Source organism: Periophthalmus magnuspinnatus, chromosome 10 (genome assembly GCF_009829125.3).
Source record: "Periophthalmus magnuspinnatus isolate fPerMag1 chromosome 10, fPerMag1.2.pri, whole genome shotgun sequence".
Lineage (NCBI taxonomy): Eukaryota > Metazoa > Chordata > Actinopteri > Gobiiformes > Gobiidae > Periophthalmus > Periophthalmus magnuspinnatus.
Genome location: NC_047135.1, coordinates 5,752,153 through 5,778,011, shown reverse-complemented (window position 1 = coordinate 5,778,011; position 25,859 = coordinate 5,752,153). Strand labels below are relative to the sequence as shown.

Here is a 25,859-nt window from a genome sequence, read left to right as displayed (position 1 = left end):
GGATTACGCTTCGTTTAGATATATTCTGATTAGAACGTTTTCAATTCAAATCAGAGCATTTGTTCAAACATAAAATGTTCACTATCAGACGCGCCTTTCTGGGGACTTTACTGTTACTTCCCGTCGCCTTTCCTCTGGTCAAAGGAGACGTGAGTTACTCTGTTCCAGAGGAGATGAAACGTGGATCCGTGATCGGAAATATCGCTAAGGATATAGGTCTGGATTTGGGCAGGTTCTCCGCGCGCAGGGCGCGCGTGGACTCCGAGGACAACGGCGTCCAGTACTGCAGCGTGAACCTCAACACGGGAGAGCTGGTTGTTCAGGAGAGGATTGACAGAGAGGGCCTTTGTGCGAAGAAGACTTCATGTATTCTGAAACAGGAGCTCGTGCTGGAAAACCCTTTGGAGCTGCATCGCTTTACTATCCGCGTGCAAGACATAAATGACAACGCGCCACAATTTAAAGAGGATTCATTTAGATTTGAAATCCAAGAATCCACTGGTAAGGGGGCCCGGTTTGCTCTCGGTGAAGCGCATGACGGAGACATTGGAGAAAACGCTGTACAGGGCTACACCCTTCAGAAGAACGACCATTTTAAATTAAATGTGAAAACAAACTCCGGGGGACGAAAATATTGTGAGTTAGTGTTGGATAAAGAGTTGGACAGAGAGGAAAATAACGAGATCACGCTTGTGCTGACTGCGTTTGATGGCGGCTCTCCTCAGAGATCAGGCACAGTAGTCATCCATGTCACTGTTCTTGACGCTAATGATAATGCGCCAGTGTTTAGTCAGACTGTGTATAAAGCGAGTCTTCCAGAAAACTCTCCTCCAGACACACTAGTTATTACAGTGACTGCTACTGATGCAGATGAGGGTCTGAATAGTGAGGTAATTTATGAATTTTACCAGCGATCCGATGAAAATAGTAATGTGTTTTCTATGAATCCAAAAACAGGAGAAGTGCTTGTATCAGGTGCCATTGATCATGAAAAATCATCTTCTTATGAAATGCAAATCAGTGCCAAAGATGGTTTAGGTCTGGTATCATATGCAACCTTAATCATTGAAATCACTGATGTGAATGACAATGCTCCTATCATTAACTTGAAGTCAGTATCCAATCAGATTCCAGAGAATGTGTCACCTGGTACAGAGGTGGGCATCATTAATGTGCAGGACAGAGACTCAGAGAACAACAGACAGGTCCGCTGCTCCCTTCAGACTGGGGTCCCTTTCAAGTTAGTACCTTCCATTAAAAACTATTATTCTCTAGTGACCACAGAACAGCTGGACCGTGAGCTAGTGTCTGATTACAACATTACAATCACTGCCACTGACGAGGGCTCTCCTCCTCTGTCCTCCTCTAAAACTGTCCACTTAACTGTAGCTGACATCAATGACAACCCTCCTGTGTTTGAGGAGCAGTCCTACAGCGCACATGTGACTGAAAACAACAAACCTGGCTCCACTTTATGTTCTGTTGCTGCTCGAGACCCAGACTGGAGACAAAACGGGACAGTGGTTTATTCTCTGTTACCTGGTGAGGTGAATGGGGCCCCAGTGTCCTCCTATGTATCTGTTAATGGAGACACAGGGGTGATCCATGCTGTGAGGGCTTTTGATTATGAACAGTTCAGGAGTTTTAAAGTCCATGTGATGGCCAGAGACAATGGCTCTCCTCCACTCAGCAGCAACGTGACAGTCAATGTGTTTATATCTGATGTGAATGACAACTCTCCTCAAATACTGTACCCCACCCCGGAGGGGAACTCCTTCATGACTGAACTGGTCCCTAAAGCTGCACATGCAGGCTCTCTGGTGTCCAAAGTGATAGCAGTGGACGCAGACTCTGGACAGAACGCCTGGCTGTCCTATCACATAGTCAAATCCACTGATCCTGGACTTTTTACTATTGGTCTCCACAGTGGAGAGATCCGGAGCCAGCGGGACGTCTCTGAATCTGACAGCATGAAACAGAACCTTATTGTGTCAGTGAAGGATAACGGACAGCCTCCTCTCTCTGCCACCTGCTCCATGTATTTACTGATCTCTGATAACTTGGCTGAAGTGCCTGAACTCAAGGACATTTCTTATGATGAGAGGGACTCAAAGCTGACATCCTATCTGATCATTGCACTGGTGTCAGTGTCCACATTTTTCCTCACCTTCATTATTATTGTCTTGGGTGTGAGGTTCTGTCGCAGGAGGAAGCCCAGACTGTTGTTTGATGGAGCAGTTGCAATCCCCAGTGGTTATCTGCCTCCTAATTATGCAGATGTTGACGGCACAGGAACTTTACGCAGCACTTACAACTATGATGGATACATGACGACTGGATCCAGGACAAGTGACTTTAAGTTTGTGTCGTCCTACAATGACAACACGCTGCCTGCAGATCAGACACTGAGAAAAAGCCCCACTGACTTTTCTGACGTCTTTGGAGATGGCAATGTCTCTCCTGAGGTAGGCACAAAGTGGCAAAATGCATTAACCTTTTTCTGTGATTTCTACTTTTCTGCACTGTCACTTTTTATACATGCCTCAGTGTTACCAATACTGTAGTGTGGTTTGTAACTTCATATTTTTTTTTCTGCCCAGACAGATCTCTGGGGTTTGGCGTTGCTATGGAATGCATCACCAAATGATTTATTTATTCAGCAAATTTGATTAATTTCTGTTCTGACACTGAGGCACTGCAACAATGTCAGTTGTTGCAAGTTCTTTTAAGGACTCCTTCTTTTCAGTATCACTGTATACAGTATACACATTGTGCCCAGATATGTCATTAGAGGAGGCCTTGTTTAGTTGTGCTTAAATTAATTATCTCATTCTGGAACAGGACTGGCAGTTTTCACTGTTTAAGAATACATGGTCTGGAAATAGCTCATAATGTGGTCTGATTGGCCCACCCTCATGACCCAGTCTATACATACAGTATTATAGGTTACATGCATATTCTCTACATGGTGAATACATCCATTTATTTATTTATATATATATATATATATATATATATATATATATATATATATATATATATATATATATATATATATATATATATATATATAAAAATAAAAGTACTTTCGTTAAGGTTGTCTAGATCTGTTATTTTGCTGTGGCCCTAGTGTAATATCAACATCCATTAAACTTTGGACCAGTGTAACTGTTGGCATAATAGAATTACATTTCAGTAAATAGTCCCTCAGTATGAACAACTGTCTATGTTGTTTGATCTTATTTAAAAGTTGTATGTCTTTGGGAAGTAACTTTTCTCATAATGACTTCACTTCTTGGATTTAATTGTTTGTGAAGTGTCCATCACATTGGAGAAGAGAAAGAACATTGAATGAGATGTGTCCTCAGTGATGGTTATGGCTTTTCTTTCTGAGGGGTGTTGGTGCAAATGTGCTGAGGGATGCTGGTCCATGTGTTTGCATATAGTTAGTTTCTCTGGACAGTTTTATTTCAAACAAAATTAACATTTAACAAAAATGTGATTTTAGAGAAATCTTAATTTGATTTTGTACGTAATGAAAGCCCCTAACCACTAGGGATCATGAGGTGTCTTACTCATACTCATGTAGATTCATTTAAATCATATATAACTGAAATTCATTAACTTTGAAAAATGTGCATTGTTTTTCCCTGGCTAATTTGAGCTCTTAATATGAAAATATCACACTGACAATACAATACAGTTGCACTATGGTTTGCCATAAATCATTTAAAAGGTGTTTGCTTTGCACTTATTTTAGAAATTCAAACATATTGTTAAGCCTGTTTACAAAATACCCACACTCTCAATTTAAATGTACTTTATTTCCCTGCTTTCAACTTTACCCCATAGCATTAATAATAATAGTAATAATAGTACTACTACAACAACTACTACTACTACTACTACTACTCTACTAGTACTACTACTACTACTACTACTACTACTACTACTACTACTATTACTACTACTACTACTACTACTACTACTACTACTACTAATAATAATAATAATAATAATAATAATAATGATAAAAAGCCAATGTTGCATCTTATAAATTTACCCTGTTCTGGCTTGCTGGAGTATAGTATTTACTATAGTATTCTTTACTGCAATAAGTATTACAAGAAAAGCAATTGGAAGACAGCTGAAGGTAATTAAATATGTAATTTATAATATGTTTAACCATATTAAAGTTTGCCTTTGCATTTGATTTTTTATTTATTTATTTATATATATATATATATATATATATATATATATATATATATATATATATATATATATATATATATATATATATATATATATATATATATATATATATATATATATATATATAATTTATTTATTTATTTATTTATTTATTTATTTTGTTAAATCGAATTAAAACAGATATTTCCAACATGAAATATATTCTCGCCATTTCTCTAAACAAACTCTTGGTGTCACTAATCACCACTGAATCGAGCTGCACGCGCATTCTCCTCCCTTCTTTGTCAGTTGTTGTAAAATTCAGTCTAGGCTCCAGATTATAAGGTGTTCTCGTTGAGGCTTTCGTGGGACGACTTGTTTAACTAATATTTACGCTGTGACTTTGCTTTTAACAGTAGGGGATATAATGGCTGCAAGTAGACGTGACTTATCCTATACTCTGATGTTGGTTATTTTTACCTTTTACCCCATCAGAGGAGACGTGAGTTACTCTGTTCCAGAGGAGATGAAACGTGGATCCGTGATCGGAAATATCGCTAAGGATATAGGTCTGGATTTGGGCAGGTTGTCCGCGCGCAGGGCGCGCGTGGACTCCGAGGACAACGGCGTCCAGTACTGCAGCGTGAACCTCAACACGGGAGAGCTGGTTGTTCAGGAGAGGATTGACAGAGAGGGCCTTTGTGCGAAGAAGACTTCATGTATTCTGAAACAGGAGCTCGTGCTGGAAAACCCTTTGGAGCTGCATCGCTTTACTATCCGCGTGCAAGACATAAATGACAACGCACCACAATTCACGGACGACCCACTTAAATTTGAAATTAGAGAATCAGCTGTTAAGGGCGCACGATTTGCTGTTGGTGAGGCGCACGATGAAGACGTTGGAGAAAATGCTGTACAGGGCTACACCCTTCAGAAGAACGACCATTTTAAATTACTTTTGAAAACAAACTCAGTTGGACGAAAATCCTGCGAGTTACTACTGGAAAAGGAATTAGACAGAGAGGAAAATAGCGAGATCACGCTTGTGCTGACTGCGTTTGATGGCGGCTCTCCTCAGAGATCAGGCACAGTAGTCATCCATGTCACTGTTCTTGACGCTAATGATAATGCGCCAGTGTTTAGTCAGACTGTGTATAAAGCGAGTCTTCCAGAAAACTCTCCTCCAGACACACTGGTTATTACAGTGACTGCTACTGATGCAGATGAGGGTCTGAATAGTGAGATTACCTATCAGTTTGATCACGTATCAAGTAAAGACAGTAATGTATTTTCCATTGATTCCAAAACTGGAGACATAACAGTTAGAAAGGAAATTGACTATGAAAAAACACCGTCTTATGAAATGCAAATCAGTGCCAAAGATGGTTTAGGGCTGGTCTCCTATGCAACTTTAATAATAGATATCAGTGATGTTAATGACAATGCTCCTATAATTAAATTACAGTCTCTGTCAAATCAGGTTTCTGAGAATGTGTCACCTGGTACAGAGGTGGGCATCATTAATGTGCAGGACAGAGACTCAGAGAACAACAGACAGGTCCGCTGCTCCCTTCAGACTGGGGTCCCTTTCAAGTTAGTACCTTCCATTAAAAACTATTATTCTCTAGTGACCACAGAACAGCTGGACCGTGAGCTAGTGTCTGATTACAACATTACAATCACTGCCACTGACGAGGGCTCTCCTCCTCTGTCCTCCTCTAAAACTGTCCACTTAACTGTAGCTGACATCAATGACAACCCTCCTGTGTTTGAGGAGCAGTCCTACAGCGCACATGTGACTGAAAACAACAAACCTGGCTCCAATTTATGTTCTGTTGCTGCTCGAGACCCAGACTGGAGACAAAACGGGACAGTGGTTTATTCTCTGTTACCTGGTGAGGTGAATGGGGCCCCAGTGTCCTCCTATGTATCTGTTAATGGAGACACAGGGGTGATACATGCTGTGAGGGCTTTTGATTATGAACAGTTCAGGAGTTTTAAAGTCCATGTGATGGCCAGAGACAATGGCTCTCCTCCACTCAGCAGCAACACGACAGTCAATGTGTTTATATCTGATGTGAACGACAACTCTCCTCAAATACTGTACCCCACCCCGGAGGGGAACTCCTTCATGACTGAACTGGTCCCTAAAGCTGCACATGCAGGCTCTCTGGTGTCCAAAGTGATAGCAGTGGACGCAGACTCTGGACAGAACGCCTGGCTGTCCTATCACATAGTCAAATCCACTGATCCTGGACTTTTTACTATCGGTCTTCACAGTGGAGAGATCCGGAGCCAGCGGGACGTCTCTGAATCTGACAGCATGAAACAGAACCTTATTGTGTCAGTGAAGGATAACGGACAGCCTCCTCTCTCTGCCACCTGCTCCATGTATTTACTGATCTCTGATAACTTGGCTGAAGTGCCTGAACTCAAGGACATTTCTTATGATGAGAGGGACTCAAAGCTGACATCCTATCTGATCATTGCACTGGTGTCAGTGTCCACATTTTTCCTCACCTTCATTATTATTGTCCTGGGTGTAAGGTTCTGTCGCATGAGGAAGCCCAGACTGTTGTTTGATGGAGCAGTTGCAATCCCCAGTGGTTATCTGCCTCCTAATTATGCAGATGTTGACGGCACAGGAACTTTACGCAGTACTTACAACTATGATGGATACATGACGACTGGATCCAGGACAAGTGACTTTAAGTTTGTGTCGTCCTACAATGACAACACCCTGCCTGCAGATCAGACACTGAGAAAAAGCCCCACTGACTTTTGTGACGTCTTTGGAGATGGTGATGTCTCTCCTGAGGTAGGCACACACTTCAACTGAACTTTAAAGTTACTACTATAAATTATTTTCCTTTTTTTTGTGTAGTCGCATTAGACTTACAGTTGTGTTGAATACCAATATTTATTTACTTTTAACACATTAATTTCATCACTTTATTGCTCCAACACCATCACTGTGACATAAGATTATACATTTAAAAAGTCTTGTTTTGTGCTGCAACAATCGAACTTACATGAACAGGGACATTTTCATGCCCATTGCTGATTGACAGGCTAAATACAGATGTCTTCTGAACAAATAATCATTATGAGCCAGACTGCAGATTCTGATGTTGTTCTTTGCTAACTTGTTAAATCTGTATCTCCATACAGTGTAATATTGTCAGCTCAAGTCACCACCAGTTAATTTCTTTAGACTTTTAAAGGGAAAACTGGCGGATAATTGTTTTTACTAGTGTAATTTTCTTCTTACATTGGTAGATCTCAAGTACCCAGGATGTATCATAAATCTGTTTGTGTGTGTTTTGTTTGGCTTAGAGTGTTTGGCGTCATGACGCTACATTGAATAAGTTAAATAATACCTTTTACTGACAGTTATTATTAAGATAGTTTTGTGGAGGTTGTTTTTTTCCACTAATTTAAGTTTTAAATACATTCTAAATAGTTTGTTGGTGAGTTGTCTTACCAAACCCAGTATATCCGTGGCCCTGTCCATGGTGCTGAAAAGATTAGATAGTGTTATTTAGTTTAGTCTTGTCTAATCCTGTAATGACAAAGTGTCTAAATTCCCTATAGATGATCGATAGGTGATTTATGATAAATACTGGGTGATTCAAAGGCTTTGAATTATTTATGTTTCTTTGGCGTGACATGTCAGACATGTATAACATGTAAAACCCCAAGAGAAATGGAATAGCCATTACTCTCTGTGCTGATGCCAGTGCTGCTATTACAAAATGCGAATGCAATAAATAGTTCTCAAACATATGGAGGTGAAGATGGTGCTGTGTTTTAGGTCAGCTTAAGGACATTTTGTCATTGGTGGTAATTCTATTTTTGTTTTTTTGTTTTGTTTTCTTTTCCTTGATCTGAAATTGTGCAGGATTCACTAAATTGATGAAAGAGAAAAAAAACAACAACAACTGATTAGATCATTCTGCTGTGATGGATGTGGCTTCGCTTACCTGACCAAATACATGGGAATTACACTTATTTTGTTCATTTGTCAGTTGGGTTGGAGAGTTTTTTTCACCCCCAACAAAACAATGATTAGAGCAAACATGTAGTGAAATGGGAAATGTTTGAATTCACTGGTTCATGTAAAGGCAATACCTCAAACTCACCCATGAGGGTCCATGGATCCCTTAACAATAAAAATCACTGTTGTGTCGTCCTTCAAACTCTGAGTGCTGTTTAAATACAAGCATCTGGTACATTAGTGTCATTAAGCTCCATTCACGTTCTGGATGTCAACACAGACTGGGATGGGAAATACATTGTTAGTCTTCTCAATGGGCAGATCACTTTTGCTTTGTGTATAACACTGGCATTGTCTATATTTAAGTTCATTTTAAAAGCCTTTTAATGCATTTTCTCTGTCAACTGTATTACTTATCTTCAACAATGATTCTATTCTATTCTAACTTTGATGTCTCTTTTATGATTTTTTTTTATTTTTTATTTTTATTTATTTATTTATTTTTTTTAAATAACTTTAGGATAACACGCATAGTTATACACAAGTTAGAATAAGGGAAAGACAAAAAATGCTACAGCATTTTGCATTCACATCACTTTTTTCCACAAAATCAGATTACAGCACATAAATAGAAGAAGCAAAGTTATTGAGTTAATTGAATAACAAAGATGATCACAATATCACCAAAACAAGATAATGTATTCTATGTGTAAACCCTCAGTTGTCCAGGTCTGATCCACAGCAAAAGATGAAGTTAAATCTGTCAACTGGACAAATCGTTGTGGGAGTGAAAACATTTTGCTGCTCATCCAAGCCATTTCTTCAGTACAGATTTAACTTCATCTTTTGCTATAATGTATTGTACTATATGCTGTGTGTAAGATTTCTTTTTTCTATTTAGTCATACTTTTTATGTCACACTTTGTTCAACAAAGTGTTGATGTTTTTAGTTATATCTAACCTGTTCCTTTCATCTTGTACTTTGTCACAGCTTCTCTCAATGAACACATCTTCTTTAGCAGTAAGTGCATGTGTTTGTTTGAAAAATGACTTTGAAGAATCTCGATCTTTATCATAGTTGTCGTGACCTTAGATTCTACTTGAATATTTTAGCTCTGAATCTCTTTGGATTTGAGTTATTAGAAATATGTTCACCTCAAAATATCACTCGCAATTTGGGAATGTGACAATAAATAGTTTGTTATGAATGAATAAAAGCCTCACCGATTATCTACATTTGTATCTTATGCATTTTAGTACACCCTCCCTTCACACATACGCACACACACATACGTTCATACACATGTTCATACACGCATACACACATATATTACTTGTTCTTGCTGTTCCTGTGATCTAACTCATGGTGTCAGTGTGCACCAGCATACGTGAACGTGGCCAGTTTCTCCTCCCTTCTTTGTCAACATTGTGCGCCTTACAGATCTGTTTCCAGGCTGGACTCGGCTTAAAACATTTGCCAAATGAGCGCATAAAGTTGTATCCTTGGATACTAAAGGTGAATATTTTTTTTTCGGAAAAAAATTCTAAGAATAACAATGGCAGATTTGACGCAAACATGGAAGATTGGCCTCGCGTTAATGATATTTCTTTCAAATTTGGCACGTGGAGATGTGAGTTATTCTGTTCCAGAGGAGATGAAACGTGGATCTGTTATTGGAAATATCGCTAAGGACCTTGGCATTAATGTTTCTACACGCAGAGCTCGCATTAACTCCGAGGACAACGGCGTCCAGTACTGCAGCGTGAACCTCAACACGGGAGAGCTGGTTGTTCAGGAGAGGATTGACAGAGAGGGCCTTTGTGCGAAGAAGACTTCATGTATTCTGAAACAGGAGCTCGTGCTGGAAAACCCTTTGGAATTACATCCTTTCATTTTGCGCGTTCAAGACATTAATGATAACGCGCCGAAGTTTAAGGAGGAGACGCTTAAATTTGAAATTCGAGAATCAGCTGATAAGGGCGCACGATTTGCTGTTGGTGAAGCGCACGATGAGGACATAGGAGAAAACGCAGTACAGGGCTACACCCTTCAGCAGAACGACCATTTTAAATTAAATGTTAAAACAAATTCCGGAGGACGAAAATACTGTGAGTTAGTGCTGGATAAAGAATTAGACAGAGAAAATAGTAACGAGCTCCTGCTTGTTCTGACTGCGTTTGATGGCGGCTCTCCTCAGAGATCAGGCACAGTAGTCATCCATGTCACTGTTCTTGACGCTAATGATAATGCGCCAGTGTTTAGTCAGACTGTGTATAAAGCGAGTCTTCCAGAAAACTCTCCTCCAGACACACTGGTTATTACAGTGACAGCTACAGATGCTGATGAAGGAATACATAGTGAGATTACGTACGAGTTTGACCATGTTTCAAGTAAAGATGTGTTTTCAATACATCCTAAGGCAGGAGAAGTAAAAGTCACGGGGAAAATTGATTATGAAAAAATGCCATCATATGAAATGCAAATAAGTGCCAAAGATGGTTTAGGCTTGGCATCCTATGCCACTTTATTGATAGGAATTACTGACGTGAACGATAATGCCCCGGTTATTTACCTACAATCACTGACCAATCAGATTCCAGAGAATGTGTCACCTGGTACAGAGGTGGGCATCATTAATGTGCAGGACAGAGACTCAGAGAACAACAGACAGGTCCGCTGCTCCCTTCAGACTGGGGTCCCTTTCAAGTTAGTACCTTCCATTAAAAACTATTATTCTCTAGTGACCACAGAACAGCTGGACCGTGAGCTAGTGTCTGATTACAACATTACAATCACTGCCACTGACGAGGGCTCTCCTCCTCTGTCCTCCTCTAAAACTGTCCACTTAACTGTAGCTGACATCAATGACAACCCTCCTGTGTTTGAGGAGCAGTCCTACAGCGCACATGTGACTGAAAACAACAAACCTGGCTCCACTTTATGTTCTGTTGCTGCTCGAGACCCAGACTGGAGACAAAACGGGACAGTGGTTTATTCTCTGTTACCTGGTGAGGTGAATGGGGCCCCAGTGTCCTCCTATGTATCTGTTAATGGAGACACAGGGGTGATCCATGCTGTGAGGGCTTTTGATTATGAACAGTTCAGGAGTTTTAAAGTCCATGTGATGGCCAGAGACAATGGCTCTCCTCCACTCAGCAGCAACGTGACAGTCAATGTGTTTATATCTGATGTGAATGACAACTCTCCTCAAATACTGTACCCCACCCCGGAGGGGAACTCCTTCATGACTGAACTGGTCCCTAAAGCTGCACATGCAGGCTCTCTGGTGTCCAAAGTGATAGCAGTGGACGCAGACTCTGGACAGAACGCCTGGCTGTCCTATCACATAGTCAAATCCACTGATCCTGGACTTTTTACTATTGGTCTCCACAGTGGAGAGATCCGGAGCCAGCGGGACGTCTCTGAATCTGACAGCATGAAACAGAACCTTATTGTGTCAGTGAAGGATAACGGACAGCCTCCTCTCTCTGCCACCTGCTCCATGTATTTACTGATCTCTGATAACTTGGCTGAAGTGCCTGAACTCAAGGACATTTCTTATGATGAGAGGGACTCAAAGCTGACATCCTATCTGATCATTGCACTGGTGTCAGTGTCCACATTTTTCCTCACCTTCATTATTATTGTCTTGGGTGTGAGGTTCTGTCGCAGGAGGAAGCCCAGACTGTTGTTTGATGGAGCAGTTGCAATCCCCAGTGGTTATCTGCCTCCTAATTATGCAGATGTTGACGGCACAGGAACTTTACGCAGCACTTACAACTATGATGGATACATGACGACTGGATCCAGGACAAGTGACTTTAAGTTTGTGTCGTCCTACAATGACAACACGCTGCCTGCAGATCAGACACTGAGAAAAAGCCCCACTGACTTTTCTGACGTCTTTGGAGATGGCAATGTCTCTCCTGAGGTAGGCACAAAGTGGCAAAATGCATTAACCTTTTTCTGTGATTTCTACTTTTCTGCACTGTCACTTTTTATACATGCCTCAGTGTTACCAATACTGTAGTGTGGTTTGTAACTTCATATTTTTTTTTCTGCCCAGACAGATCTCTGGGGTTTGGCGTTGCTATGGAATGCATCACCAAATGATTTATTTATTCAGCAAATTTGATTAATTTCTGTTCTGACACTGAGGCACTGCAACAATGTCAGTTGTTGCAAGTTCTTTTAAGGACTCCTTCTTTTCAGTATCACTGTATACAGTATACACATTGTGCCCAGATATGTCATTAGAGGAGGCCTTGTTTAGTTGTGCTTAAATTAATTATCTCATTCTGGAACAGGACTGGCAGTTTTCACTGTTTAAGAATACATGGTCTGGAAATAGCTCATAATGTGGTCTGATTGGCCCACCCTCATGACCCAGTCTATACATACAGTATTATAGGTTACATGCATATTCTCTACATGGTGAATACATCCATTTATTTATTTATATATATATATATATATATATATATATATATATATATATATATATATATATATATATATATATATATATATATAAAAATAAAAGTACTTTCGTTAAGGTTGTCTAGATCTGTTATTTTGCTGTGGCCCTAGTGTAATATCAACATCCATTAAACTTTGGACCAGTGTAACTGTTGGCATAATAGAATTACATTTCAGTAAATAGTCCCTCAGTATGAACAACTGTCTATGTTGTTTGATCTTATTTAAAAGTTGTATGTCTTTGGGAAGTAACTTTTCTCATAATGACTTCACTTCTTGGATTTAATTGTTTGTGAAGTGTCCATCACATTGGAGAAGAGAAAGAACATTGAATGAGATGTGTCCTCAGTGATGGTTATGGCTTTTCTTTCTGAGGGGTGTTGGTGCAAATGTGCTGAGGGATGCTGGTCCATGTGTTTGCATATAGTTAGTTTCTCTGGACAGTTTTATTTCAAACAAAATTAACATTTAACAAAAATGTGATTTTAGAGAAATCTTAATTTGATTTTGTACGTAATGAAAGCCCCTAACCACTAGGGATCATGAGGTGTCTTACTCATACTCATGTAGATTCATTTAAATCATATATAACTGAAATTCATTAACTTTGAAAAATGTGCATTGTTTTTCCCTGGCTAATTTGAGCTCTTAATATGAAAATATCACACTGACAATACAATACAGTTGCACTATGGTTTGCCATAAATCATTTAAAAGGTGTTTGCTTTGCACTTATTTTAGAAATTCAAACATATTGTTAAGCCTGTTTACAAAATACCCACACTCTCAATTTAAATGTACTTTATTTCCCTGCTTTCAACTTTACCCCATAGCATTAATAATAATAGTAATAATAGTACTACTACAACAACTACTACTACTACTACTACTACTCTACTAGTACTACTACTACTACTACTACTACTACTACTACTACTACTATTACTACTACTACTACTACTACTACTACTACTACTACTAATAATAATAATAATAATAATAATAATAATGATAAAAAGCCAATGTTGCATCTTATAAATTTACCCTGTTCTGGCTTGCTGGAGTATAGTATTTACTATAGTATTCTTTACTGCAATAAGTATTACAAGAAAAGCAATTGGAAGACAGCTGAAGGTAATTAAATATGTAATTTATAATATGTTTAACCATATTAAAGTTTGCCTTTGCATTTGATTTTTTATTTATTTATTTATATATATATATATATATATATATATATATATATATATATATATATATATATATATATATATATATATATATATATATATATATATATATATATATATATATATATATATATATATATATATATATATATATATAATTTATTTATTTATTTATTTATTTATTTATTTTGTTAAATCGAATTAAAACAGATATTTCCAACATGAAATATATTCTCGCCATTTCTCTAAACAAACTCTTGGTGTCACTAATCACCACTGAATCGAGCTGCACGCGCATTCTCCTCCCTTCTTTGTCAGTTGTTGTAAAATTCAGTCTAGGCTCCAGATTATAAGGTGTTCTCGTTGAGGCTTTCGTGGGACGACTTGTTTAACTAATATTTACGCTGTGACTTTGCTTTTAACAGTAGGGGATATAATGGCTGCAAGTAGACGTGACTTATCCTATACTCTGATGTTGGTTATTTTTACCTTTTACCCCATCAGAGGAGACGTGAGTTACTCTGTTCCAGAGGAGATGAAACGTGGATCCGTGATCGGAAATATCGCTAAGGATATAGGTCTGGATTTGGGCAGGTTGTCCGCGCGCAGGGCGCGCGTGGACTCCGAGGACAACGGCGTCCAGTACTGCAGCGTGAACCTCAACACGGGAGAGCTGGTTGTTCAGGAGAGGATTGACAGAGAGGGCCTTTGTGCGAAGAAGACTTCATGTATTCTGAAACAGGAGCTCGTGCTGGAAAACCCTTTGGAGCTGCATCGCTTTACTATCCGCGTGCAAGACATAAATGACAACGCACCACAATTCACGGACGACCCACTTAAATTTGAAATTAGAGAATCAGCTGTTAAGGGCGCACGATTTGCTGTTGGTGAGGCGCACGATGAAGACGTTGGAGAAAATGCTGTACAGGGCTACACCCTTCAGAAGAACGACCATTTTAAATTACTTTTGAAAACAAACTCAGTTGGACGAAAATCCTGCGAGTTACTACTGGAAAAGGAATTAGACAGAGAGGAAAATAGCGAGATCACGCTTGTGCTGACTGCGTTTGATGGCGGCTCTCCTCAGAGATCAGGCACAGTAGTCATCCATGTCACTGTTCTTGACGCTAATGATAATGCGCCAGTGTTTAGTCAGACTGTGTATAAAGCGAGTCTTCCAGAAAACTCTCCTCCAGACACACTGGTTATTACAGTGACTGCTACTGATGCAGATGAGGGTCTGAATAGTGAGATTACCTATCAGTTTGATCACGTATCAAGTAAAGACAGTAATGTATTTTCCATTGATTCCAAAACTGGAGACATAACAGTTAGAAAGGAAATTGACTATGAAAAAACACCGTCTTATGAAATGCAAATCAGTGCCAAAGATGGTTTAGGGCTGGTCTCCTATGCAACTTTAATAATAGATATCAGTGATGTTAATGACAATGCTCCTATAATTAAATTACAGTCTCTGTCAAATCAGGTTTCTGAGAATGTGTCACCTGGTACAGAGGTGGGCATCATTAATGTGCAGGACAGAGACTCAGAGAACAACAGACAGGTCCGCTGCTCCCTTCAGACTGGGGTCCCTTTCAAGTTAGTACCTTCCATTAAAAACTATTATTCTCTAGTGACCACAGAACAGCTGGACCGTGAGCTAGTGTCTGATTACAACATTACAATCACTGCCACTGACGAGGGCTCTCCTCCTCTGTCCTCCTCTAAAACTGTCCACTTAACTGTAGCTGACATCAATGACAACCCTCCTGTGTTTGAGGAGCAGTCCTACAGCGCACATGTGACTGAAAACAACAAACCTGGCTCCAATTTATGTTCTGTTGCTGCTCGAGACCCAGACTGGAGACAAAACGGGACAGTGGTTTATTCTCTGTTACCTGGTGAGGTGAATGGGGCCCCAGTGTCCTCCTATGTATCTGTTAATGGAGACACAGGGGTGATACATGCTGTGAGGGCTTTTGATTATGAACAGTTCAGGAGTTTTAAAGTCCATGTGATGGCCAGAGACAATGGCTCTCCTCCACTCAGCAGCAACACGACAGTCAATGTGTTTATATCTGATGTGAACGACAACTCTCCTCAAATACTGTACCCCACCCCGGAGGGGAACTCCTTCATGACTGAACTGGTCCCTAAAGCTGCACATGCAGGCTCTCTGGTGTCCAAAGTGATAGCAGTGGACGCAGACTCTGGACAGAACGCCTGGCTGTCCTATCACATAGTCAAATCCACTGATCCTGGACTTTTTACTATCGGTCTTCACAGTGGAGAGATCCGGAGCCAGCGGGACGTCTCTGAATCTGACAGCATGAAACAGAACCTTATTGTGTCAGTGAAGGATAACGGACAGCCTCCTCTCTCTGCCACCTGCTCCATGTATTTACTGATCTCTGATAACTTGGCTGAAGTGCCTGAACTCAAGGACATTTCTTATGATGAGAGGGACTCAAAGCTGACATCCTATCTGATCATTGCACTGGTGTCAGTGTCCACATTTTTCCTCACCTTCATTATTATTGTCCTGGGTGTAAGGTTCTGTCGCATGAGGAAGCCCAGACTGTTGTTTGATGGAGCAGTTGCAATCCCCAGTGGTTATCTGCCTCCTAATTATGCAGATGTTGACGGCACAGGAACTTTACGCAGTACTTACAACTATGATGGATACATGACGACTGGATCCAGGACAAGTGACTTTAAGTTTGTGTCGTCCTACAATGACAACACCCTGCCTGCAGATCAGACACTGAGAAAAAGCCCCACTGACTTTTGTGACGTCTTTGGAGATGGTGATGTCTCTCCTGAGGTAGGCACACACTTCAACTGAACTTTAAAGTTACTACTATAAATTATTTTCCTTTTTTTTGTGTAGTCGCATTAGACTTACAGTTGTGTTGAATACCAATATTTATTTACTTTTAACACATTAATTTCATCACTTTATTGCTCCAACACCATCACTGTGACATAAGATTATACATTTAAAAAGTCTTGTTTTGTGCTGCAACAATCGAACTTACATGAACAGGGACATTTTCATGCCCATTGCTGATTGACAGGCTAAATACAGATGTCTTCTGAACAAATAATCATTATGAGCCAGACTGCAGATTCTGATGTTGTTCTTTGCTAACTTGTTAAATCTGTATCTCCATACAGTGTAATATTGTCAGCTCAAGTCACCACCAGTTAATTTCTTTAGACTTTTAAAGGGAAAACTGGCGGATAATTGTTTTTACTAGTGTAATTTTCTTCTTACATTGGTAGATCTCAAGTACCCAGGATGTATCATAAATCTGTTTGTGTGTGTTTTGTTTGGCTTAGAGTGTTTGGCGTCATGACGCTACATTGAATAAGTTAAATAATACCTTTTACTGACAGTTATTATTAAGATAGTTTTGTGGAGGTTGTTTTTTTCCACTAATTTAAGTTTTAAATACATTCTAAATAGTTTGTTGGTGAGTTGTCTTACCAAACCCAGTATATCCGTGGCCCTGTCCATGGTGCTGAAAAGATTAGATAGTGTTATTTAGTTTAGTCTTGTCTAATCCTGTAATGACAAAGTGTCTAAATTCCCTATAGATGATCGATAGGTGATTTATGATAAATACTGGGTGATTCAAAGGCTTTGAATTATTTATGTTTCTTTGGCGTGACATGTCAGACATGTATAACATGTAAAACCCCAAGAGAAATGGAATAGCCATTACTCTCTGTGCTGATGCCAGTGCTGCTATTACAAAATGCGAATGCAATAAATAGTTCTCAAACATATGGAGGTGAAGATGGTGCTGTGTTTTAGGTCAGCTTAAGGACATTTTGTCATTGGTGGTAATTCTATTTTTGTTTTTTTGTTTTGTTTTCTTTTCCTTGATCTGAAATTGTGCAGGATTCACTAAATTGATGAAAGAGAAAAAAAACAACAACAACTGATTAGATCATTCTGCTGTGATGGATGTGGCTTCGCTTACCTGACCAAATACATGGGAATTACACTTATTTTGTTCATTTGTCAGTTGGGTTGGAGAGTTTTTTTCACCCCCAACAAAACAATGATTAGAGCAAACATGTAGTGAAATGGGAAATGTTTGAATTCACTGGTTCATGTAAAGGCAATACCTCAAACTCACCCATGAGGGTCCATGGATCCCTTAACAATAAAAATCACTGTTGTGTCGTCCTTCAAACTCTGAGTGCTGTTTAAATACAAGCATCTGGTACATTAGTGTCATTAAGCTCCATTCACGTTCTGGATGTCAACACAGACTGGGATGGGAAATACATTGTTAGTCTTCTCAATGGGCAGATCACTTTTGCTTTGTGTATAACACTGGCATTGTCTATATTTAAGTTCATTTTAAAAGCCTTTTAATGCATTTTCTCTGTCAACTGTATTACTTATCTTCAACAATGATTCTATTCTATTCTAACTTTGATGTCTCTTTTATGATTTTTTTTTATTTTTTATTTTTATTTATTTATTTATTTTTTTTAAATAACTTTAGGATAACACGCATAGTTATACACAAGTTAGAATAAGGGAAAGACAAAAAATGCTACAGCATTTTGCATTCACATCACTTTTTTCCACAAAATCAGATTACAGCACATAAATAGAAGAAGCAAAGTTATTGAGTTAATTGAATAACAAAGATGATCACAATATCACCAAAACAAGATAATGTATTCTATGTGTAAACCCTCAGTTGTCCAGGTCTGATCCACAGCAAAAGATGAAGTTAAATCTGTCAACTGGACAAATCGTTGTGGGAGTGAAAACATTTTGCTGCTCATCCAAGCCATTTCTTCAGTACAGATTTAACTTCATCTTTTGCTATAATGTATTGTACTATATGCTGTGTGTAAGATTTCTTTTTTCTATTTAGTCATACTTTTTATGTCACACTTTGTTCAACAAAGTGTTGATGTTTTTAGTTATATCTAACCTGTTCCTTTCATCTTGTACTTTGTCACAGCTTCTCTCAATGAACACATCTTCTTTAGCAGTAAGTGCATGTGTTTGTTTGAAAAATGACTTTGAAGAATCTCGATCTTTATCATAGTTGTCGTGACCTTAGATTCTACTTGAATATTTTAGCTCTGAATCTCTTTGGATTTGAGTTATTAGAAATATGTTCACCTCAAAATATCACTCGCAATTTGGGAATGTGACAATAAATAGTTTGTTATGAATGAATAAAAGCCTCACCGATTATCTACATTTGTATCTTATGCATTTTAGTACACCCTCCCCTCACACATACGCACACACACATACGTTCATACACATGTTCATACACGCATACACACATATATTACTTGTTCTTGCTGTTCCTGTGATCTAACTCATGGTGTCAGTGTGCACCAGCATACGTGAACGTGGCCAGTTTCTCCTCCCTTCTTTGTCAACATTGTGCGCCTTACAGATCTGTTTCCAGGCTGGACTCGGCTTAAAACATTTGCCAAATGAGCGCATAAAGTTGTATCCTTGGATACTAAAGGTGAATATTTTTTTTTCGGAAAAAAATTCTAAGAATAACAATGGCAGATTTGACGCAAACATGGAAGATTGGCCTCGCGTTAATGATATTTCTTTCAAATTTGGCACGTGGAGATGTGAGTTATTCTGTTCCAGAGGAGATGAAACGTGGATCTGTTATTGGAAATATCGCTAAGGACCTTGGCATTAATGTTTCTACACGCAGAGCTCGCATTAACTCCGAGGACAACGGCGTCCAGTACTGCAGCGTGAACCTCAACACGGGAGAGCTGGTTGTTCAGGAGAGGATTGACAGAGAGGGCCTTTGTGCGAAGAAGACTTCATGTATTCTGAAACAGGAGCTCGTGCTGGAAAACCCTTTGGAATTACATCCTTTCATTTTGCGCGTTCAAGACATTAATGATAACGCGCCGAAGTTTAAGGAGGAGACGCTTAAATTTGAAATTCGAGAATCAGCTGATAAGGGCGCACGATTTGCTGTTGGTGAAGCGCACGATGAGGACATAGGAGAAAACGCAGTACAGGGCTACACCCTTCAGCAGAACGACCATTTTAAATTAAATGTTAAAACAAATTCCGGAGGACGAAAATACTGTGAGTTAGTGCTGGATAAAGAATTAGACAGAGAAAATAGTAACGAGCTCCTGCTTGTTCTGACTGCGTTTGATGGCGGCTCTCCTCAGAGATCAGGCACAGTAGTCATCCATGTCACTGTTCTTGACGCTAATGATAATGCGCCAGTGTTTAGTCAGACTGTGTATAAAGCGAGTCTTCCAGAAAACTCTCCTCCAGACACACTGGTTATTACAGTGACAGCTACAGATGCTGATGAAGGAATACATAGTGAGATTACGTACGAGTTTGACCATGTTTCAAGTAAAGATGTGTTTTCAATACATCCTAAGGCAGGAGAAGTAAAAGTCACGGGGAAAATTGATTATGAAAAAATGCCATCATATGAAATGCAAATAAGTGCCAAAGATGGTTTAGGCTTGGCATCCTATGCCACTTTATTGATAGGAATTACTGACGTGAACGATAATGCCCCGGTTATTTACCTACAATCACTGACCAATCAGATTCCAGAGAATGTGTCACCTGGTACAGAGGTGGGCATCATTAATGTGCAGGACAGAGACTCAGAGAACAACAGACAGGTCCGCTGCTCCCTTCAGACTGGGGTCCCTTTCAAGTTAGTACCTTCCATTAAAAACTATTATTCTCTAGTGACCACAGAACAGCTGGACCGTGAGCTAGTGTCTGATTACAACATTACAATCACTGCCACTGACGAGGGCTCTCCTCCTCTGTCCTCCTCTAAAACTGTCCACTTAACTGTAGCTGACATCAATGACAACCCTCCTGTGTTTGAGGAGCAGTCCTACAGCGCACATGTGACTGAAAACAACAAACCTGGCTCCACTTTATGTTCTGTTGCTGCTCGAGACCCAGACTGGAGACAAAACGGGACAGTGGTTTATTCTCTGTTACCTGGTGAGGTGAATGGGGCCCCAGTGTCCTCCTATGTATCTGTTAATGGAGACACAGGGGTGATCCATGCTGTGAGGGCTTTTGATTATGAACAGTTCAGGAGTTTTAAAGTCCATGTAATGGCCAGAGACAATGGCTCTCCTCCACTCAGCAGCAACGTGACAGTCAATGTGTTTATATCTGACGTGAACGACAACTCTCCTCAAATACTGTACCCCACCCCGGAGGGGAACTCCTTCATGACTGAACTGGTCCCTAAAGCTGCACATGCAGGCTCTCTGGTGTCCAAAGTGATAGCAGTGGACGCAGACTCTGGACAGAACGCCTGGCTGTCCTATCACATAGTCAAATCCACTGATCCTGGACTTTTTACTATAGGTCTTCACAGTGGAGAGATCCGGAGCCAGCGGGACGTCTCTGAATCTGACAGCATGAAACAGAACCTCATTGTGTCAGTGAAGGATAACGGACAGCCTCCTCTCTCTGCCACCTGCTCCATGTATTTACTGATCTCTGATAACTTGGCTGAAGTGCCTGAACTCAAGGACATTTCTTATGATGAGAGGGACTCAAAGCTGACATCCTATCTGATCATTGCACTGGTGTCAGTGTCCACATTTTTCCTCACCTTCATTATTATTGTCCTCGGTGTGAGGTTCTGTCGCAGGAGGAAGCCCAGACTGTTGTTTGATGGAGCAGTTGCAATCCCCAGTGGTTATCTGCCTCCTAATTATGCAGATGTTGACGGCACAGGAACTTTACGCAGCACTTACAACTATGATGGATACATGACGACTGGATCCAGGACAAGTGACTTTAAGTTTGTGTCGTCCTACAATGACAACACGCTGCCTGCAGATCAGACACTGAGAAAAAGCCCCACTGACTTTTCTGACGTCTTTGGAGATGGTGATGTCTCTCCTGAGGTAGGCATACAATGGCAAAAAACATTCATATTTTTCTGTGATTACTGCTTTTCCACACTGCCATATTTTATACATGCCTAAAGGATATCAATACTGTATTTTAGTTGTAATTTTATAGTTTTTTTTTTTTTTTTTTTTTTTTTTTTTTTTTTTTTTTTTTATACAGAAATACCTCTGGAGTTTGCTGATGCTACAGAATGCATTAACAAATGATTTATTTTTACAATAGATTTATTTATTTATTTGTTTATGGTTAAGATACTGAGCCAATACAACAATGTTCATTCTTGTAAATTGTTAGAAGGAATCATAATTTGCAGTTTTATTTTAGGCAGTATTGACATTTTGGCTAGATATTTCAGCAGGAGGGGCCACTTCGAGATTTTTTATTAAGGGAAGGTAACTTGTATGTGAATTAAAGGCATCTTGTAGCTGTACTTCGAGTGATAATCTGTAGCTCAGTTAATAGACTTGTCCACTGATGTGAAGGTTGGCGGTTTAAATAAACATCATTGGTTGAGTGGTCAGATCCACCGACCTACAGATGAATGCTGACGCCGTGTCCTTGGGCAAGATACTTAGCCCATTTCACCCCCTGTGTCTGCGTACCCTGTTGTGTGAATGTGTGAGTGGTTCCTTGATGTAATGCGCTTTGAGTGCCCTGAAGGTGGAAAAGTGTGATATAATAACGTGACCATTTACCATAATCTCATTCTGGAACAACACTAGCACTTTAAAAATACATGGTTTTGAAATTGTGTATCATGTGGTCTCATTTGACCACCCTCATGACCCAGTGCTGGATATATTGTAGGTTACTTGCACATTCTTTCATTTATCATCCACGTGGATCATTTATATTCTCATAGTACAATCCAAAAAATAATAATTTCAGTCTAATTATATATTTATTTCAAATATAGCATTTCTGGGGAAAGCTCATGACATGAATGCTTTTTATTCTTGATTTACTGTGAATGATTTAGACTTGATTTTGTCAAGATGTGACTTTTGCTCGAGATATAATGACTTCAGTCCCCATGTCATTTATGGCATTGAGTTAATAAGGATTTTTAAAAATAATTAATTTATCAATGCTTCATTTTTTATGTGTTGTCTTAAAACATTTTTTGAGTTGACAAACAGTATATGTTTATCTCTGTCCATGGTGCTGAAGAGTGTAGACAGTACATTGAGGTTTTGTCTTCACCTATTTAACTTATGTTGCTTCAAGACAAGTCACATGATTAGCCATAAACTAATGTATTTGATCCATAATTCAATTCAAATGCTTCAAAACATGTATGTTCTAAAAAAAAGTGTTGTTTTGTTAACGTTGTCTAGACCTGTTTAAACCTGACTTTATGTTGGTCTTGTCCTACAATGACAACAAACTGCCTGCAGATCAGACACTGAGAAAAAGCCCCACTGACTTTTCTGATGTCTTTGGAGATGGTGATGTTTCTCCTGAGGTAGGCTGTGATATTCAATCACTAAATGTAAAGTTTACATGTAACTGGTTTAAAGCATGATTACTATCAATCTAATCAGTCTTTAATCAGTCAAAAATAATGTGTGTTAATATCTAGATTTTTACATCTAGATATGTAAAGTGTAAGTAACAAAACACTAAATCCACTAATACTACGCTGTATACATGGTGTTTTAATAGCATTACCTGTACTGTTCCTAGTCATTTTCATTTAAATTTCTGTTGAATGAAAATGCCTAAATCTAAGTTTGTGTTGCCTAAAAAAATGCCTCTTCAGCTCCCATTTCAAGCCTTTCCTTTGGCATTTAGTTCCACCTTAAATGCCTATTCTTTGTTTGTTTTCAATATTGAATTATGAGTGATACATAATAGTCAGTTCTTTATTTGTGGTTATTTCTATTTTCCACATAAGTACTGCAGATGATTTTGTCTCCATATTATGACATTTTTATAAAGAGTTATCTCTGTTCATTGTTTATATTTAAGAGAATGTTTTATCGTTCACTTGTTTGTTTAGTGGTGTTTGCTGTTATTGCGATTCAGTCAGAGCCCGGCAGCCCTTCAGCTCATGCAGTGCAGTTAAATAGAAAAAAAAAAAAAAAAAAAAGTGTCTCGTTAGTGTAACTTCAGCAATAATGACCAAAACATAATGGAAAGAAAAAGATGCATTTATTCTACCATTCTACACATCATTTTAATTATGATATTCATTTGTATTTACTTTATGAAATTATCTTCTTGGTTTAGGATTCTTTCCATGTTTTTTGATATATTTTTTGAGTCACATATTTACTTTATTTTTATCACAGCAGAACATGTATGAAGATTTGTCATTTCAAATCACACTCTTGGTGTCAGTATTTACAAGTGAACAGTATAGTTTGCAGCATTCAATAAAAAGGGAGGAGAATGAACAAAGAGGGCAGACATTTTTTTTTTTAATAGGATGTGCTTTCACTTCTTTGTTTTAGTAGTTACTGTGACAATTTGTTGTTTAAAATCGCACCTTACAATTATTCTTTTTAATTTTAATTGTATTTATTTATTAATTTTTTTCTGAAAATACCAGACATCTGTTATATACTTACAGTATAGTCACACCTGTTTTAATGATTCAGAACTATGGACAGTTCTAAAAATAAAGTACTTAACTCTCAGTTACAAATCTTAAATGTAAAACGTGTTACTTTATGGTACTAAATGTTAGTAAATAAATAATGACATTGCGTTGTTTTTTTTTTACTTTTCTAAATTGTTAGACTTCTGATTTATGAAACTAATTTGCACTGTTTGTTCACAGGGAGTCAATAGCAAGAAGTGGGGTGATAAGGCCAGGTCTATGGTCTAGCTACTGCACTGTGGAAAAGCTGAACATTATAAATGAAGTATAGTGTTTTGTTGTTATCATCATTTATCTAGACAGCATTTCAAAATTAAATAAGGATTGGTAAAAATAACTTAAAAAAAATAAAAATAAAAACTATACAGAAATATGCACGGACACAAATGGTATGATTTAAAGGAACTGCATGTAGCCTGGTCTCTTACCGTTTTAATGAAGGTATTACAATCACAACTGAACCTGCCTTGACAATGCCTTTAACCTGCAGATAGAGGACACTTACATGTTTTTTTTTTCTCAGTATATAGACACACCATGCCCCATGTGGAAGCTCAGAAAGTCCAGAATTCACTCAGTGAGCTACAGAGGCTGCACTAGCACTGTCTCATGATTGTCTGCAGGTGCAAGGGTTTAGGTAGTAACAATTCAGATCAGTGAGAGTCTTTTTAGTTTTTAACCAACTGGATTTCAGCATCGAAACTGGTTAAGTCAAGGAAAGACTCATGCGATGCTCATTCTGTTTTCTGATTGGATAATCATCTTGACCATCAAAACATCTAATTACAACATAAATAAACAAAACATAATTTCCATTTTTATTTATTTATTTATTTATTTATTTATTTATTTATTTATTTATTTATTTATTTATTTATTTATTTATTTATTTATTTATTTTATAACTAGCAAGTCAAAGGCTGATTTATTCTTATCAGTAAAACCTATATTTGATTTATATTTATATTTGATTGTACCTTGTCTCTGGGGACACAGATGAGTCAAGTTTCTGAAATTTTAAATACAAATCTTACACACTCAGTCCCTTTAATTCGAGTTTGAAAAATTCCAACAAAAACTTCTCATAAAGTTTACCTGATATTTAAAATCAAATTATAGTCCAGGCAGGTCATCTTCGCAAAAAAGGTCTGGACCTCTATTTGACCAACCTGGTAAAATGAATGAATGAATAATCTCTTAATTGCATGATGTTGTCTTTGAACAGAGTTTCAAAGGTCACTGAATGTAGTCTGTTCTTCAGTTGAGCAGAACCACAAACGTAAGTTTAATTATTGAATTTTTTTTTTTAAATATATTTGGACAAAGCATTATGTCTGCCATTGTAACACTAGTAACCAATCTTAGTTTACTTTGTCATTTTGTTTTTAAGAAACTGGACGTTTAGTGGACGTTTACTTGGGCCATTTAAAAACGTTGTTGTAAAATGT

General features: G+C 38.5%; 1 protein-coding gene across 1 annotated transcript; it reads left to right on the top strand.

Annotated features, from left to right (window-relative positions):
* The first annotated feature begins 74 nt into the window (after positions 1-74).
* On the top strand, positions 75-24,639 carry LOC117378036 (uncharacterized). Its single transcript, XM_055225043.1, has 6 exons — positions 75-2,469; positions 4,611-7,019; positions 9,755-12,127; positions 14,287-16,695; positions 19,431-21,799; positions 24,592-24,639. Exons 1-6 carry the CDS (start codon positions 75-77, stop codon positions 24,637-24,639), a joined length of 12,003 nt encoding a protein of 4,000 aa, XP_055081018.1.
* The last annotated feature ends 1,220 nt before the right edge of the window (positions 24,640-25,859 follow it).